Source organism: Meles meles, chromosome 7, assembly GCF_922984935.1.
Source record: "Meles meles chromosome 7, mMelMel3.1 paternal haplotype, whole genome shotgun sequence".
Classification (NCBI taxonomy): domain Eukaryota; kingdom Metazoa; phylum Chordata; class Mammalia; order Carnivora; family Mustelidae; genus Meles; species Meles meles.
Window position 1 is genome coordinate 145,598,227 of NC_060072.1, and position 19,261 is coordinate 145,617,487.

General features: G+C 51.7%; 1 protein-coding gene across 4 annotated transcripts in view; it reads right to left on the reverse strand.

Moving 5' to 3' along the window:
* TASOR2 (transcription activation suppressor family member 2) overlaps positions 1-19,261 on the reverse strand; it is a 77,233-nt gene that overhangs the window by 3,302 nt on the left and 54,670 nt on the right. For all 4 annotated transcript variants that reach the window (XM_046011184.1, XM_046011183.1, XM_046011186.1 and 1 more), the window contains 6 exons: positions 16,835-17,714; positions 14,620-15,049; positions 8,227-12,033; positions 2,310-2,435; positions 1,552-1,705; positions 693-798 (listed from right to left, as the gene is read on the reverse strand). In XM_046011184.1, the coding sequence (XP_045867140.1) occupies positions 693-798; positions 1,552-1,705; positions 2,310-2,435; positions 8,227-12,033; positions 14,620-15,049; positions 16,835-17,714 (5,503 nt within the window). The remainder of the gene's footprint in view (positions 1-692; positions 799-1,551; positions 1,706-2,309; positions 2,436-8,226; positions 12,034-14,619; positions 15,050-16,834; positions 17,715-19,261) is intronic.

The window sequence follows — 19,261 nt, forward strand, 5'->3', positions numbered from 1 at the left end:
GGCCACGTCCCTTTCGAGATCTCAGGGTCAGCCTCTGTTTGTCCTTGGGAGGGAGCAGCGGGGGCAGATAGGAGAGAGCAGTCATGTTAGAGGGGAACATTCTGGGCTCAGAACCCAGCGTCACAACTCCTTGTCTGACCTGGATCAGCTCTGTCGTCCCCATACTTCAACTTCCCCATCGTGACAGCGGGTTTTACTGTCCGTCTCCGCTGGGGGAGGCCAGGCTGGGCTGCCTGACGGGCTGCAGTCATTTCACGGGGGGCTTGTGGATCTCGCGGCCCCACACCGTGTCCACTCCCGCCCTGGCCTCCCTGCAGCCCGGGGCACCCACACAGCGCAGGTCTCTTCAGCCAGGCAACCGATTAAAAAATACTTAGGCAAGATCCAGCTGTACGTTGCTTACTTAGGGGTAAAACATTCTGATCTCCATGTTTCCATCCCTGTAACTGTGGCGGCTTGGTACCCGAACAAGCCAGCCCCCGCCCGCAGGAGTAGTGTTGCGTTCGCGCTGGCTCGGAGCTTCAGCAGACCGGCACTTCGGGACTCGGCAAGGGCCTCAGACTCACAGTGGTGGCTCCAGCCCGTGTGCCTTTCCTGTCAGCCCTGCGACAGCAAATGCTGGAACCCATCTGTGCACCTGCCCCGGGCCCCAGGGGGAAGCGCGAAGGCAGCCCCACGCCCTGGGGCCTCACCTGGCGTCTTCTCTTAGCTTCTTGTTTTCCCTGCGGTGAAGCAGCCACTTCCACCTCCCGTTCCCGTTCAGCTGCTCCAGGGTCCTGACCACGTCCTTCAGCTGAGCTGCAGACACAAGAGACGAGGTCTGGTTGGAGGCCGGGAACTGTGACTCGTGGGGAGACAGAACACGCCAGCCCTGCTGCCCGTCCGCCGCCCCAACCCCGGGACACCTGTCGTGTTCATGGGACCAGCGGGAAGTCCAGCGGCAACAGAAGACACCGGTCTAGCCTGCAAAACCTGTCAGCTCCGGTCTCCAAGCGCAACTCACACTTGGGTCCACACGCCTTCTCTGAGCCAGGAGCGGCGTGTGCAGTGAGCTGCACCGTGACATCAGCGTGGCAGGTGTTGGTCACCCCAAAATCAGCACCCGCCCAGGGCTGCGCTACCGTCCTTGCCGAACCGCTGCCCAGAGAGAAGGGAATTAGAGTGTTCGGCACATAACTGAGACTTTTAAGAACCTTGTATCTGATTTCCAGAACATCACCAAGACGGCAGCGGTGATGACGAGAGACGTGCAGCAGAGAGGGCTGCGGGGCAGGCGCACGAGCCGAGGGAGCGGGGCGGGCTGGGTGCCGCCGGTCATCACGTGCCACCCGGGAGGCTCAGGGCCCGCGCCTGGGCATGAGAACGACGCAATCCAGACGCGAACTGCTTAGCAGGGCACGTAGCAAAAATGAAGGCCTCTAAAGGTGTGGTTGATACTACTTTTGAGTTCATTTTTTTTCGAGATGAAGTAGTGTTTGGGCCGCTGGGTGAAGAGCTGCAGATGTACTAGATTTCAGAGGCAGAAACAAGGAAGGAAAATAAAAGACCGACCTAATGTCACGGTTTCTAGGATCTTGTCATCCGAGACCACAAAGCCGCCCGTCTGGAGGAGCTCCTGGTAGGTGTGCTTGAGCACATCCTCGGGGCCGTCCACTCCCGCGAAGAGGACGCTGGGGAAGTGCTTCAGCTTCAGCAGGAAGGGGATCTGCAAACACGACAGGATCCGCGGGGAGGAGAGGTGGGTGGGGTCCCGTTTAGCCAAGGGGTTCAAGATTCCGTTAACTCGGATGACTGCAAACTCTGCGGCCCCTGTCCAAAGCCCACAGCACCTCAGCACCTCACAAGGAACCTGGACTCCGCAAACTCCCCAGAACTCGTGCGTTACCAGTGGCCTCTCGAACCCAGGCTGGAGACCCGGAGTGAGGGCAGAGCGCCGCTCAGCTGCGGGGCCCGGGACGCGGTGAAGCAGGTGACAGGCTCCGCTCCCGCCTGGACGGCAACCCGGCCTGGGCCTCGGGGGAGGCGTCTCCTTTTATTCAACATAAATATCCTAACACCGACTTCAGAAAATGTTCACAAGCCCTTTTAAAGCAAGATTTACGACCGTGAGGCACGAAGAGCTGCAGGTTTATGTCTTGGCCGAGGAAATGTCCCCGGACTCCCCTCTTTGTGGCTCATCCCTAGCTCGGAGCCGTGACACGCCCCACAAATGCCTCACTATGTACACTGGCCTGCGGGACGCCCCCTCGGAACACCGCAGAAAATGCCGGGGACGCCCTTCTTTGTCAGAAACAGATGGCCGGACGTACCTGGTGCAGGCGCGACGCCGTATCCTCATTTCTGATGACGACCAGGAGCGTGTCGTTCTCTCTGTGGACGGCCTGGCAGAAATGCTGAGGTTCAATTTCCGTGTGGCCCCCTTTCCTCAGGACGCTCTGAAAGAGGTGCGGACGACGTTACTGCAGGACGGCGCTGGCTCCCAGTCCCTCCCAGTCCCTCCCAGTCCCCTCGGCACCTCGGCAAGCACATCCTGTTCGCTCAACGGTCCCAGTGGGCAGCGGCGGCAGCCAGTCCTGCTTCCAAGGGAGCTTTTACATGTCAACCACGTGGCTCCTGGGCACTGCCACCAGCTGACTGAGCGGTCGTTTCAAAGGCAAAGCACTTTGTGATCAACCCTGTATGCCCATGAAGTGGCCGAGGCGGACTCCCCAGTGCACAGACACGGGGCTCTCATCCGGCCTGCGGCAGCGACGTACCCTACGAATGCACATATTCACTCTAAAAATGCCACCTCCGGTCAAAAAGTTTCTAGAACTTTTGGAATCCAAGTGACAGCTCTGTGTCATGTGGAGTGCCATGAACAGCTGTGGCGCGAGCCCCCGGGGGCGGCGGGGAGAGGCGGCTGGCCGCCCACCTGTCGCCGGCCTGACTGGCGGCCTCAGCGCGTCTGCTGAGAGACAGACCTTCCCTCTGTCACCATTGCTTGTCTGAAGGCTTCTGGAGGTTTCCGCCGCACACCTTGATGTTCCTCCTTGCCCGGGGAACACGGTGTCAGACCACACTCGTCACTGCCTTTGTGGAAGTACGGTGTCCCCTCCCCTGGACTCAACACAACTCAAACTTGATTATTTCGCTTCTTTGCTCAAAACACATGGCCACGTATCTTCAAAGAAACTCCTCCAGATCTTTTAACAAAGAGCCCGCTGAAACATTTTAAATATAAATCTTCAGCTCTGACTTAATTTAGCAATAAACCATGTGAATGAACACATTTTCTGAGACGGTCAACACCCTCGCCACATGCCCGGGAGTCCGGGCTCGTCTGTCACCACCCTGCACGCCTGCAGTCACAGCGGACCTCGCCAGCGTCCTCATCCCACAGAGAGGTGGGGCCTGACTTCCCGTCTCCCCTGAGTGTCTCCCACCTCTCTGGGACGCAAAACTTCTTCAGGGTAGTTTTCAAAAACACCTTGCTCTAGACTACCTTGCTAGTACTTTATTCCGAAGCTGATTTTATACCGGGTCCCCTTCTCACTTGAAGATTACTTCTTTTTTTTTAAAGATTTTATTTATTTGACAGACAGAGATCACAAACAGGCAGAAAGAGGGGGAAGCAGGCTCCCCACTGAGCAGGGAGCCTGATGCGGTGCTCGATCCCAGGACCTGAGATCATGACCCGAGCTGAAGGCAGAGGCTTAACCCGAGCGCCCCCCCGAGGCGCCCCTTGAAGTGACTTTCACCTTTACACAAACTTTGTTATTTCCTGTCGTAAGCAGCAGACACAGGATAAACAGGGTCGTGAGGCACGTGCGCGCTGGAAGGCCGTGCGGCACGCCAGGTCCCGCCGCTGTGCGAACGGAGCCCAAGGACCCCGCTCCCTGTCCCGTGCGGGAGCCTGCACCCGCTCGCTCTGTCAGGGCATGAACGGCTCCGAAACACCGGGCGTTTCACTCGCTGTGGCTTTGATGCTGCAGTCAACCCCAGACGTATTTCAGCACCGGTCAAGGCACAGTACATGTCACCAGCCAAACAAAATTAACTTCAGTTCAAGGCAAAAAAACAAAAAACAAAAAACTAAAAAAAAAACCCCAATTCATTTCTAAGTTACTTTCAGAGGCCAAGCACCTAAAAACACGCTTCATTGTTTCCGACTCCATGGTGTACCACAGCGGCACGGAGACCGGACCAAAGATCAACCTTGGAAAACCGAAGGATCCTTGATGGGGAGTAAGAACTGACTTTAAATAATCTAAAATTATTTAAATGGCACAGAACAGGAGCCACGGGCCATCTCAGAGTAGACGACGTGTTTGACCGCAGCGTCCCGCGCCAGCTCGGCAGTCATCACGTTTCCAGTCCTTTCCCCACACTGCAGCCAGAGTTCGCTCTCCAGCACCAACAGGACGTTATTTTCCTGTAACAAGTATTGTTCAGGGCCTCTCCACCGACCTCAGGCGAGGCTCGGGGCCTCAGGACCTGCAGCCCGTGCACACCTCCAGACGCAGCTCTGGACAGCGGGCGTGATGCCCCCTGCACCGCCAGCCGCGCGCAACCTGCTGCCCCCCGCCTCCCCTGCAAAGGCCTGCAGGGCCACTGGGCAGGTCCCACCAGGTCGCCTTCCAGAGCCTCACACTCGCAGAACTGGCCTCCCCTACTGCGCCCTGCCACAGTGACGGTCACAAACACCTCCCGATGTTTACTGTTAGTAATTCAACAGCGAGGGTTCGCCAAGCGACACTTACAAGACAGATACTCCGGACTCCTTGGAGGTGCTCACCTAAGCGAACTCTGAAACAAATCTAAGCGAGTATTTAGAACGATGACACTTAGGAGTCTGGCTGTCCACACCTCGTACCAGAGGCCAGCATCGCCTCCTTAAGAAAAAGGCCCTGACCTTCCTGACTAGGCCTCTGCCCCCACATCAGCGTCCGAGCCCCTGCCCTGGCCGAGGCCCGTCCCGGCCTGCTGATCTGGTGCTGATCTGGCTGCTTCTATCGGTGTTTGGCAGTTTGCGTTAGTTTACACGACAGTTTACATTGGCCGCAAGGATCCCGACGGGAATGCACCGATTTCCCTCCCCTTCCACGCTGGGACTCGAGGGTGTGCACGAAGGACTGCCGTCCTTTGCACCAGCTTCTGCTGCGAGTGAGGAGGGCTGAGGGCTGGACGGCGGAGGTGGGGCAGCGGGGGGCGAGGTGCAGGTCAGCCGGGGCGTAGCCGCAGGGTGGCGGACGTGTCTGGCGTGACTGGAGCCTGCTTTCTGACCACGGGGGAGAGCTGCTCCTCCGGCAAAGGGAGCCAGGACAAGTCTCCGGGTGCCGGACTGGACGCGGGGATGCAGGTGCCCGCGTTTCAGTTTGATAAACACATCCACAGCTTTCCTGCTGCCGGGAGGCCCGAGAGGCAGTGACACCCAGTGCCACGGAGTTCACCCAGGGCCCAGCGACTGACTCCAAATGCTGTTCTTCCCTTCAAAGAATCCACACTCCGTAGGGAAGTGGCAGACTTTAAGGCTAGGGCAAGGAAGGCAGGAGGTCCATCTGAACATGGAGTTGTGCCACAAAGGAAGAAAGGATAAAGATCCAATTATGGGGACCTGCCTGAAGAACAGAAGCCCCGTGAAGGGCTCCCACTGGCTGGGTCTGGGGCAATCTGGGCATTACCGTAAGTAGTGAAGGACCCAAACAAATTCTGTCAAGATGTCCATACGCCCCGAAGCCATCTACACATTAATTCAATCCCTATCAAAATACCAACAGCATTGCTCCCAGAACTCCAACGAAGAGCCCATGGAGCCACAGAAGACCCGAACAGCCAAAATGGTCTTGAAAAGGAAAGACAAAGCTGGCGGCATCACAGGTCCAGATTTCAAGTCACTTTACAGAACAGCAGTGCTTAAAACCACACAGCACTGGCCCAAAAACAGACGAACAGACCAATGGACTAGAACAGAAAACCCAGAAATAAACCTACAACTATATAACCAATTAATCTTCGACGAAGCAGGAAAGAATATTTAGTGGGAAAAAGTCTCTTCAACAAATGGTGCTGGGAAAACTGGACAGCCAGACGCAGAAGAATGAACCGGACCACTTTCTTACACCACACACGAAAACACATTCCAAATGGATTAAAGACCTAAATGTGAGACCTCCTGAAACAGAAGAAAAAAAGAAAAAAAAAAAAAAAAAATCCTAGAAGCAAGCACAGGCAGTAACCTTTCACATCAGTCACAACAACTTCTTCATAGACACATCTCCTGAGTCACGGGAAACAAAAGCAAAAACAAACTATTTTGACCACATCAAGATAAAAGCTTCTGGACAATGAAAGAAACAATCAACAAAACTAAAAGGCAGCCTACTCAATGGGAAAAAATACTTGCAAATGACATCTCTGAAAAGGGTTAGCATCCAAAATATATAAAGAACTTATCAAACTCAACACTCCAAAAAAAACAAATAATCCAAGTATAAAATGGTCAGAAAGTACGAACAATGATTTCCCCAAAGACATACACACAGCCAGCAGACCCAGGAAAAGATGCTCAACATCACCCGCCATCAGGGAAAGGCAAATCAGAATGACAAGGAGATACCACCTCACCCGCGTCAGAATGGCTGAACTCAACAACACAAGAGGGGTGACTGGCTGGCTCAGCAGGAGGACCGTGCAACTCTTGACCTTGGGGTTGTCCATTTGAACCCCATATTGGGTGTTGAGATTAATTAAATTAATAATAATAAAAACCTTAAAAAATAACCCCACAAGAAAAAAGTGCTGGCGAGGATGTGGAGAACGGGGAGCCTTCGTGCCCCGCTGGTGGAACGCAAACTGGAGCAGCCACTCTGGAAGACAGTAAGGAGGCTCCGTAGAAAGTTCGAACTAGGACTGCCCTACAATCCAGCAACCTCACTACTAGGTATTAACCTACAGAACACAAAACCACTCAATCAAAGGGACACGTGCACCCTGTGTTTACTGTAGCGTTATCTCCAACAGCCAAATTATGAAGCAGCCCAAGCCTCCGGGGACGGGGGAACGGGTGAAGGGGTGTGTGGACGCATGTGCACACGGGGCGCGACTCCACCATGAAATCTCGCCACGGTCCACGACGCGGAGGAGCCTGAGGGTATTTCGCTGAGTGAAGTAAATCCGTCTGAGAAGGAGAAGTACCTCAGATCTCACTCATGTCTGGGGTTTAAGAAACAAACACGCAAAGGAAAAAAAGAGAGAAACAAACCAGGAAACAGACTCGGAGCTGCAGGGAACACACTCCTGGTCGCCGGCGGGGAAGGCTGGGAGGCGGGGTTAGGGAGCACACCTACGACACGTGCGACACCTGCATGAACACACACGAGGGCCTGGACGGTAACTCCGAGTAAACGAACACGGAGCGCGGGTCCACGGGGTATAAATAAGCAAGTGGGGGAGCCGGGCGAGCTCTGCCCTGCATTCCGCCCACTAATAAACGTGCGAGGAAGATGGACTTCGACCCCCCACCGTATGAGCAGCTGCTTTAGGCAAGAGTCGTCAGTGGATATCAACCCGGAGGAGTGCAAGTCCGATGAAGAACAGGGTATTTATACATATCCTGGTCTACCTCCCCACCCGCAAATAATCATTAATAATTACAAATAACAAACGATAAATTTATAATATTGTATCATTAACATATTATTATAAATAATAATTCCTTTATGATAACAACTTAGTTACGGTAAAGTTATTCACGAACTTTACACCGGAGGCGGAGGAACCCGGCGGAAGCCACCTTCCCACGACAGACGCCACTACCCCGCGGAGGGACAAGCCAGCGGCATGTGCCGCCTCCTGTGATGCACTGAGGAGAACGGCGGCCGTGGCTAATTTCACCTAAAATGCACGAATCCCGCGGACACGGCGCTGCACACGAACTGAAGCAGACTCTCACGCCACTGGCCTGCCCTCTTCCACTGTCCAGGTCAGCCAAGATCACAAATGGCAGAGAGCTCCTCCAGCCTGAGGGAAACGGAGACACACGACAAGCACAGGTGACACGGACCAACGCGGGGGCCGTGACCTCCGCGGCGGAGCAGCCAGTGCGCAGGTGAAGTCGGGGCTGTCAGACCCCAAGGCCCCTTCCTGTCACTTCTCTCTGGAGCCAAGACGGCCGCCCGCGTGAGCTCTGAGACCACGTCCGACGGCGACCGCGGTCGCGCGCGCTCGAGGAGGCGGGCACCGTACCTTTGTCCTCACGGAGAACGACGGGTCTTCGGTCTCCACGAGGTAGAAGAGGCAGGGGCTCCGACAGGCCTCCTTGACCACGCTCATCAGTCTGACGTGCAAGCTGGCGCACAGGTCCGTGACCAGGTCCTCGTAGCGGGCGGCGCGCGGCTGGCGGGGGGCGGCCTCCCCAGGGGCCCCGCCGCACTCCAGGTCCGCGAGAGCCGCGGCCTTGCTACCGGCCACCACCTTGGTGAACTGGGTGTACTCGCTGAGGATCAGTGAGACATCGCTCCGGGCTGCTTTTAAACTCGGGTTGTACCTCAGCCTGTTGAGGTGGAAGGAAGCCGTCTGGTTCCTCTGGGAATCCGCCCGCGCACTTCTACCGGGGCCACCGCTCTCCTTCCACAAGGAAGAGCCGTCCCAGCCGCCGTGCGCGGGGCCTCTCCCGGGCGGGCTCCGCTGCCGGGCGCCTGCGCGCACCACTGTCACCACGAGGGGACTCCGGCTCCGGGCCCCGAGCTGCAGAGCCGGGGGCTCGGGTCCTCGTGTCCGAGGGAAAGCTCCAGCACCAATCTGGAGAGGGGGCTCCTTGGCAAAGACATTGGTGGAGGAGGCAGAGGGCTGAGCATCTCCCTTCTTGACCGTTTGTTTGAGCTTATGTGCAAAACGCAGATACTCCAGATCCAAAGTGTTCTGGGTGAGGTCGTCTGCCACCTGCCAGGTGTTCGTCCAGGAGCTGAGCAAGCCACACTTCGCAGGGAAACTGGGGTGCCGCCCCAGGCTGTGCAAAGTTCTCCGGGTTTCTGTCAGCTCTTTAGTTATGGTGAAATTAGTGTAACTCCTGGGGATGCCGTGGAGGTCTCGGATCTGGATATGCGAGGGCGCGTACCTGTCTTCTTTCTTGAACCCAACGGGCCGGTGTCTGGGAGCAGTGCCCGTCTCCAGCCCTGGGGCAGGGGGAGAGTAGCCCCACTCTTCATTATCGCTGTTATTTAGACTCAGGAAAGAGTCATAATCGTCTTTTGAAGTATCTTCTTCTTTCTTGGTTTGACTACACCTCAAAGGGCAGGAACTCTCTACCTCTGATTTGGGATTTCTACAGCCCCCGCAAGAGTCCTGATCAGACTCTGCAGAAAGCGGCTCATACTGGATCTCAGAATTCACCCTGACATCCACGTCTCTACGCACGGTCCCCGAGTCCTCCTCGGCTCTGAGCCCCTCACCAGAGCCCTGACTTGCTGTCTGCTCTTCAGAGACTCCACAAACAAGAGGGCCACAAGTCGGGGGAACCACGGAAGCACAAGGCTCTCTACCGGTACTTTCACCAGTGATGGCTGTTTTATGGTGTGAATCCGCAGGTACACACGTGGGGAAAAGCCCAGCGTTCAGCAGATCTTTTGTTTCACACCCTGCCCTATCTTGCAGCACATGAATTGTGTCTGGTTTATCTTCTGGAGATGTGGCGCTTAACTGGGAGTCAACGCCTCCGAGATCTGTGGCTTCTTCATGGAACCTGGTCTCAGCATCACTGTTCTTAAGCAAACTGGCCATTTTGACCACTGAGATTTCCTGTGTCTGGACCCTGGTCTCTGTGTCCGTGGGTCTGGGACAGTGGGGTAAGGCAGCCCCATCTGAGGGAATAGCAAGTCTGGGGCTCTCTGAGTGCCCACGCGTCTGTGCATCAGCCCCGCCGGCTGAGCAAGAGCTCAAGGACCGAGCCTGCAGGTGAAGGCCTTCATCGGTCTTCACGCCACCGCTGAAGAGATTCCCGATACTTTCAGGGCTGGTGTGCTCTTTTAGTGCCACATTCACCGTACCACTCGGAGCAGTTGAAGAAACAAATGTGTCCGCCAAAGACTTATTTTCAATCACCCTTGTAGGACTGCATGGAGGCTCACTGGTCTCCAAGACAAGAGAACTGAAATTCCTGTTTTGAACGCTAAGTGGCTGCAGTGGGTTTCCTGATGGCACCAGTTTTTCTAGAGAAAGCTTGACATCCTCTCCGTATCTGGCAGCTGAGGCAGGCTGGCTCAGCTCCGCAGCACAGAACGGCAGCTTTTCTGAGAAAGAGAAACCCTCGCCATGCTCCCCTGGGCCCATCTCCTCAGTTAGCTCACCAGGCAGGGTCAGACAGCCGTCTCTTCTTTCTGGATGCTTACTTCCTCCGACTGGCATCTCAGCACAGAGCTGCATCTGTTGCACTCCCCGTAAGTTACCTTGTCCCACCGGGTGAGTAGGACCAACAAAAGAACGTTCATTCTCCGTCGAGGCCAAGTCTACCGACTCGATGCGGGCGAATCGGTCATTTCCCTCAGCCAGTGTACTGGCCAGCTGCAGACCACACAGAGACAAGGCCCGAGGTGGATGTACGGCTTCGACTGGATCTTGGCGGTCAGGACTGGAAGCTGGTGACACCTCTTCAATTAAAGCAGCAAAAGGAAAGTCTGAGGTGACATTCACTTCCTCTGCGATCTCAAGGGCGCAAGTTTCTTTAGCAAGTATTAAGGTAACGGTTTGTAAATTATCCCCTTTTCTCTCCTTACTTTCTAACGACTTCTCAGGCATCGTAGGGAACATGGAGGTATAATTCGCAGAATCCACCTCTGGGTTTTCTCGGAGAGTCACCTCTTCTGGCCCAACGATCTCTTCAGTCGCATCCTGAAGTTCCAAACTTGCCATGGGGGCCTCCCCCCGTCCCCCTGCCGGCACCTGTTCTCTGGGGCTGGTGGGCGGCGATATCGTGAGAGTGAGGTCGATGTCGGAATCCTCCTCTGAGAACTCCAGGCTGGCCTCCTCTCTGCTCCCCGGGAGGCTGGTTTGTTTGGTAAAAGCGGTATGAAAGGATTCGAAGTTCCTCTGCTCGCTCTTCGGCCCACGCCCGTCAAGCACCGGCTCCGAGGAGCCGTCTATGGCGCCACCCGCCGGCGGAGCGCGGTCACCCGAGGAACCGTGTCCCAAGGCGGCAGAGGCGGCCGGCGAGACGGCGTCTTCCACCTGGGACGGCTCTATGATCTCCTCCGCAGATATGCCAAGGAGACTCGGGGTGTGCAGGAAAAGCTCTCGGGAGGGCTTCGTCTCTTCTCCGGGTGACGGATAGTTCGCACTTCGATCGGTCGCCTCCACGACCACCGAGCTGCCGGATGGAACGGGAATCTCTTTTCGCAGCGAACACATTTCTTCTGCAGGTGCCTCTCCGCTCAGTGAGGAGGCACAAAGGTACTTAGTACCTTTCTGCTTGGACACTGTGGGAGAGGGACCGTCCCTAAGGCCTGGTGTTTGTGCCTTTTCAAAAGCAGACGCAGGACGCGTCAGACTCCCAGCAGGTGGCCCTGGGGTAAGCCACGCGGCATGCAAGGCCGTCGGTTCGCCGCCTCTACTGACGACGCCCATCTGTACTGGGACGTAGGTATTTTGTTCAAAAGTGAAGGTAACTGGTTCCAGATTAATCATCACATACTCTGGATCATCCTTCCTCTCAGGCTGACAGTCTCCGATCAGGGGGCCGCTCTGCCGGATAAGGCCCTGGAGAGAACCAGGTTCTGTTTGCACCGCGGCATGGAAGACATCCCCGGCGCTGTCAAGGGCGCCGCACGCAGGTTTCTGACAGATCGCCGGCGGACCGCTGAGCCCGCCGTAAGTCCTGCTGAACGTGGTCTGTGTGACAGTGTCGTCGTAAGTCGCTCCTGTGCTATTAAGCGGCTCAAAGGTTTTGTCTTCGCCGGGAATGGCAGGTCCATTAGCTTGGGTACTTCCAATACCAGCAAGAACGAGATCGGAAGTCTCTAGCTTATCTGAGGGGCCTCGTGCAGCTTCTTCCCCCATGACCTGAAATGACAAAAAGAAAAATCAAGAGTCAGACTTTTTTCACGTTTACGTGTGGAGAAGAACAGAGTGGATGAGAATCAGTGTCAGTTTGTTCTTTCGAATCTTCTCATTTTCAAGACTATCACAGGGTAGAAATCAAGCAAATTGCTCTCTTTTTAGATATTTACAACAGCCCCGATAGGAATTTTTCTCTAAATAAATATACACACAAATGAGAGCTTCAAACCTTCAACTGCATAGGCTTTTTTTTTTCTTTTTTTTTAATTGCCTTTTGGGAAGAAAAGCGGCCGGACCAGTGACAGTACAAAGACCTGAAAGTGCGGCCTGTTTGCTAACCGGCACCGCCTGATGCGGAAATGCAGTACTAGAGAAAAAAGGACTCAGTTTTAAGTGCTTTTTTTTTTTTTAAGATTAAAAGATAGTTTTTAAAGCCAAGAACAACTTAAACACCAGCTTTCAATCAGAATAAAACGCACTGCCATCTGGAACTTTCCCATGAGGACAGAGTAAATTCGGATCCCTTGTATGAAGGAGGACTGATCGGCAGCTCTTCCAAGGTGTCAGCCTCCGTTCTGGTAAATAAAGATCTACTCCTTAGCCATCTCCTTTGCTTGTAACTGGAGGTCAGGTCTCGTTTCAGTGCCTCGTACTCAACAGAACAACAGAAAACAGTGCAGCCTGCATTGCCAACCAAACCACAAGGACTGCAGGAAGGATTTAGGTTAAACTTTAGCAGAAAATCTCTGGACACTCCGATGACCTCATGAACAGGCTGTTTTAAGGCTGAAGCATGGTCTTGTCCAGAATATGGTAAAATGGACTGATCATCACTGACCATACACCTGTAATTTTTGGAACATTATTGCTCACAGATTTCCTGCCACGTCTTCAGGCGATCATGCTGAAAGTCAAGACCTGGGCTTCAAGTCTGTTAAAAAGACCTTCTGTCTTACAGAAAGGCACTGACCCACATACATGGCAGGGTAGAGCGAAGACTCCGTTTTAAGAGGAACTGACTGACCAGACACAAAGCATAGAAAGAAGTCTTGATGGTAAGAGTCATTCTGAAACCTTCCCGTGACCCTTCAATCACAACCTGGCTGCCAATCTCACCGTGCCTGCGGACTTAGTGAAATGCAAATTGTCACCAGCTTCCTGTGTGTGTATGGACACTTTTCTAAAAAGATTTTATTTATTTACTTGACAGAGATCACAAGGAGGCAGAGAGGCAGGCAGAGAGGGAGAGGAGGAAGCAGACTCCCTGTTGAGCAGAGAGCCCGATGCAGGGCTCAATCCCAGGACCCTGAGATCATGACCTGAGCCGAAGGCAGAGGCTTAACCCACTGAGCCACCCAGGCGCCCCGATACTTCCTTTTTTTTAACTATTGGTGAAGTATAAAGTGTTTAAACACAAAGAACTTTTTATTTGGTTCTTTCTATTCGCACACAAAATCAAACACATGACTAAGAGCAACATGTCAGTGGTTTCTCATGCCTGTGGTGCTGAAGTGCTCTTCACACCCAGTACGCCCATATGGGGAAGGTGGCGGGACAGTGCCTGTGCTGTCTTCGCTTCCACAAAGACCAGCACGGCTCTCGGAGGCTTGCCCCTGGACCCGCAGTGCCCCCAAGTCATCCCAAGTCTAGAAATGCTGTCGACTCAATGTTACACCAAACCGCGTCGAAAGTATTCTGGAAGAGAGGGATGCTGAAACCTTAAAGAGGCCCGTGTTTTGTCAGTCTGTTTCCTTACAGACTTTTGATACAACTCTTTTATCTGCTCCAGTTAAAATGTGATGATCTGCTGTTGCTGAACATGAGCTGAGAACCACGGAGGAAACAAAATATATTTTCCGTATTTATAAATGGTTACTAACGGACCTAGGGGAGCCTGGCATTGTACTTTCTGTTCCAGCATGTGTTTTCACAAATAATTTTTAAATATTCCGTTTTAGTTTGAGGTTTATCAAAGACATTAGAAAATGTTTATTATTGCATTTGATCCTTAAAAACTATTTTACGGTGTCTGAGTGGCTCAGTTGGTGAAGCGTCTGCCGCCTTTGGCTCGGGTTATGATGTCACGATGTCGCGGTCCTGGGATTGAGCCCTGGGTCAGGCTCCCTGCTCAGTAGGGAGTCTGCTTCTCCCTCTCTCTCTGCACCCCCCACCCTGCTCCTGCTCTCTCTCTCAAATAAAAAACAAACAAAAAAACTATTCTAAGTAACAACAGGTATTATTTACCTCTTTTAAAGGATAAGACAGTATGCTCAGAGAGAACAAGTAATCTGCCCCAAATTATACAGCTAAGAAGTGATACCACTGTGGCTGGACCCAGACCCATCTGACCCTACGGTTTGTTTCTACGTCTGCTTCTTCAGTCAGGATGGAGAAAATCTCCACCTGCAGACAATCCAGAGCAACATTTATGGAAACTAAGTTTTTGGTATTATTTATCCTTTACATAGATATAGAGAATCCACCTTCCTAAAAGAAACCAATGACACGTTTTGAATGTGATTTTACATCAAGGAAGAAAGAGAAATTTCTTCAAAAATGTCAGCACGTAGAGTGTTGGGTTTTACTTACCTCGTTATGACAAGAATAAATGAAATTCTGGCTTTCTGGGGGATCTGGATGACCTTCTCTGGCAAACATGTCTTTCTGTTCATTCTGTACCCAGAACTCCAAGCCTCCTGCGGGTGGTGGTTTCACGAAGGGACGCAAGGAGTCTGTGTCGGGGAAGGACACATCGGCAGCATGACTTCTGGGAGTTGCGCTGGTCTCCAACAGAGGGTCTATGGAACATCTTCCCACGCTGGAGGACTCCTCGATTTCACTGAATTCAAAAGATTCTAATGTGCTATTTATAGACACGTATTTTGCCGGGTTGCTGTGTTCTACCACTTTTCGGGACGACCGCAGGACTTTGTTTTGATTGCTGTAAAACAGAGCTACCCACATGTGAAGTAGAAGCTTCACTTCTTCCACATTATCAGGCAAGTCAGTGTTCCAGGGCCTGAGATTTTAAAGAGAAAACATGCAAAAAAATCACTGAAACTGGTGATTTTAATCTTAGTTTTAAAGTGTTCATTTTTATACTAAAAATACATGAACATGAAACAATGAATGAGATAAAAATGAGGTTAATGTAACAAATAATGACAGTGAATCTAATCCCCTCATTTAATAGAGGCAGAAGAGGGAACTGGAAATCAGAGCTTTGAAAGGTAACTTCTTTTAGATCATAAAACCCTTACACAGTAGAGCCACGAATGGAACACAGGTCTCCGGGGTCCTGGTCTAGGATTTTTCTTTTACTCCACTCTAGCCCTGTCTGGACACAATACTCCTATTATGTGAATAATGGCTCCAGCAACCACCCAAATCCTCATTTCTGCCAAGCCTGGCCAACTCATTTCTTTTCTATTTGTGTGTGTCTCTTCTAATAACTGGAAAGTCTAAAAATTAAAATATCTCTGTAGGCAATTCAGCAGAACTACACTATTTTCTCATGATAGTCCCGGAAAGTCTCCTGAAAACATCTCCGGCCACTGGCCCGGGAAAAGTGTTAGCAGAGAGCGGCAACAAGAAGAGTCAAGAGGGCCGCAGAGCTGGGCTTCAGTTAAGCAGGATGAAGGTTAAGGAATGACCCCGAGTAGATGGGAACGTTAAGTGTGTGCTCCCTTGAGTGTGAGCTGGTAACCAGCGCGTGGAGAGAAGTCTGATATGACTTAGTCGCGCCTCGGGAACACGCCACAGAGAGGTAACCGAGTGCCATTCCCAGCCGCGAGGCTCCTCGCCAACAGTAATGGCTAGCACCTACTAGCGGGTGCCAGTCAGTGCGCAAAACCCTCAGGCACACAACAGCCTGACCTGTAGCTATTACTAACCCAGAGCACTCCCCACGGACGGCCATCCTCCACTGGCATCCCCTGGAAATGTTAGAAATGCAGACTCGCAGGCCCCGTCCCAAACAGACTTGAGTCACAATCTGCACCTCAGTGAGATCCCTAGCTAAGCTGCACCCACAGTCAAGACCGAGCAGCACAGGAACCTCTTCCAGGCCACAGAAGCCGGGTGAGTGGGAGAACTCACGCTAACCCCCGCGTCAGCCCACACGCCAAAGCCCGTGCTTCCAGCCCCTCTGCTGTCCTGGCCCTGGCCCCTTAAGGCTTTACAGAACAACTCCATGTAAACCTGCTCACTCAGAACAACCTGACCAGCTTAACCAGAAGTAAATCTTGAAAGGTTTCTTGCAGAATTCAGTCTGTAAAGCATTATTTCTCTATCTCACGATTTTACATTAAGATCTCACTTAAGGGGCACCTGGGTGGCTCAGTGGGTTAAAGCCTCTGCCTTCGGCTCAGGTCAGATCTCAGGGTTCTGGGATCGAGCCCCACATTGGGCTCTGCTCAGCAGGGAGCCTTCTTCCCCCTCTCTCTCTGTCTGCCTCTCTGCCTACTTGTGATCTCTCTCTCTGTGTGTGTCAAATAAATTTAAAAAAAAAAAAAAAAAAAAGATCTCACTTAAATACTGGAATTCAAAGACCACAAAGGCTTATGCAGGAACATCTCAAAATGGAAAGCTGTTCACAGGGCCCATGTCAGCTTGCAAAAGGTCTCCTTGGGACCACTGACAGCGGCAAAACCAGCGTCAGTAGCCACGCCTGCCTGATACCACTAAGTTACCGGATTCACTACAGTACTTCTCTTTCCCCAACGTCTGACGCAAGGGCTCCTCACCACAGTGCTCATCTCAACCCCAACGTCATGTCCACTTCATGGCGCGTCCTCCTACTTACCCATGCAGTGCTCTGATGACGGTCTTCTCCAGGGGGTTGTTGGTATACTTGCTGTCCAAGCTGAATACATATTCCGTGTCACATTTGAAAGTGACCTTATAGGAGCCGTCACAGCTGAACACGGTATGAGAGCAACGGGAGTCTCTCAGGCTGGAGGACAGCAGCCTAGCCCTGCGCTTGAGTGCCGGGTCCTCGCACAGCTTCTGCAGCGGGGAGGTGCTCTGCTGGTGCCGAAACGGCATCACTTTCCCCACTGGGGTTCCCGCTTCAGGGCCTTTGGGGCCGTTCTTGGCGAAGGCAGGGCTGGGGATCCCTCTCTGCTGCACATGTCTCTTCGAATGCTCCGCAAGGAGCAGGGCATAGGAATGTTCCACGGCAACAAAAGAGCTTTGGCTTGCATCATGAGTTTCTAGTGTCTCCTCGGGAAGGGCTGATGGGACCGCCACGGGGGCCGGACTGGCGGGAGCCAAGCTCTCCTCCTTTTGGCTGACGGGGCAGTCGGACGCCGGACTACTCTTCTTCTCAGAGGTGGGCTTAGGTAACAGTCCCCCTTTTTGATTTTTAACTCCTCTGTGATATTCATGGTCAGATGTACCACGTACAGAATGTTCTTTAGAAAGCAAAGCATCGTTTGGCGGTGATTCAGAGGAGCAGGGCAAGTGTCTGGGCTCAGACGGCGGCGCGGCAGAAGTAGCAGCACTCAGTGCTAGGTCAGCTAGCATATTCAGGGCTCGGGAGTCACAGGTGACCATGGAGTTCTCAGGCAGATCTCTCGGAGCCACCGAGCTGTCTTCCGTCGGAGCTGCCTCGGTGCTAATACCATCCTCCTGGCCAACCGACGAGATTTCGGATGGAAGCTGTGAGCCAGCTTCTCCTTTTGCTTCAGTATAAAAGGAAGAGACATGTAACATTTGATGGCCGTATATTTTCTCTGCTACATTACTACTATGGCTTAGCGAATATCAGGGTTAAGTCAATATATTCAAGAAGAACCTCTGGATAGGTTACACAGATTATATGTTGAGATTTTACTATCAGACAGGTTTCTTCCAACTGCCAGTTCTAATGTAATGTATTTATCACGAGAACAAATCTTAAGGACTATGCATATTGATTTAAAAAGAAATCATCTTCCGAAAGGCAGGTGCTGAACTACATACAAGGTACACTGCTCAGCTAGAGAAATATACAGAGGGGGGAAAAGAAAGAATACAAAACAAGAGGCCTGTTCTTAGAGAACTTACAAAGTAATGAGAACATAAGAATTTCTAAGTTTGAACTGTATAATATCGTATGTTAAAACACTTTCAGAAAGCGTGCCCCTTAACAAGTGCTTTGTTAGAGAAATCACCTAAGTTCAAACTAGAAACAACTTTTCACCATACTGGTGTTTCACTAGAGCATGTAATGACACAAATAAAAAAATCAGAAGAGTCGTAAGATCATTCATTCAGAATCACCAATTTCATCACCTAAAACTTTAATTTCTGTACTGAAAATATTTAAAATATTTCCTCTCCTCTGTCTGCAAATAGCAAATCTTGTCTATCGATAATTCTCCTTCCTGCAGGTGATCCAATCTGCCCACCTGCCTTTGAGCAGAAAGCCAACCTTCTACGGTGGCCTACTTGCATTCTCAGGAAGTCAGTCCAGCCTCCCTGAGACGCTGCTATCATGAAGGACAAAGTTCACAACACCACCAGGCATCGTTCCCTGCAGTACGTGCATGGACAGAAAAACCAACAGTGTTCTTCTTTATAACATCGGCAGCAGGTCTGAAATGAATTATTAACCTGCCTGCAAAGGCCAATGACTAATCCATTTAAAGAGAAAACCCTGGCCTGTGAGGTCATAAAGCAGAATGGGAAGGTGTGTGCGTGTAGTGGGAAGGATACAAGTAATCAACCACTGTCTGCTTATGTAAAACAGCAAAACTCAACGGGATTAAGTAGAAAAGAATGACCCAAAGCAGAGAATCACTTCACCAGCCCCATGGATCTACTGGAAACATGAAATCCATTTTGTGATCTGATGTGTTTATTCACACTAATTACATTTCACTGTCGTTAGTATTATGGCTCTTGCATGGGGTATCATGTATGAGTAAACTGAAGAAAAAGGCTTCATTTTAACAAATATGTGTCTCTGGTCAATCACTAAATTACTGACTTCTTAGAAGTTCTCAATCAGTTAAAAACAGAATACTGATCATCTCTTTTAAAAAATACAAGACAACACCAAATAAAATATATAAAAAATATAGAATTCAATGAAGAAGAGCTATGCTGAAAACTTTAAAAAAGGGCAGAAAACCATTCATTTCAGTAACAAAAATGAGCTTTCTCTAAATTCTGTACTTGAAGTATCAGAAATGAAACAGATTAGTACAGGTGACTAAGAAATAAAAGAAAAATTAAGATATTTAAA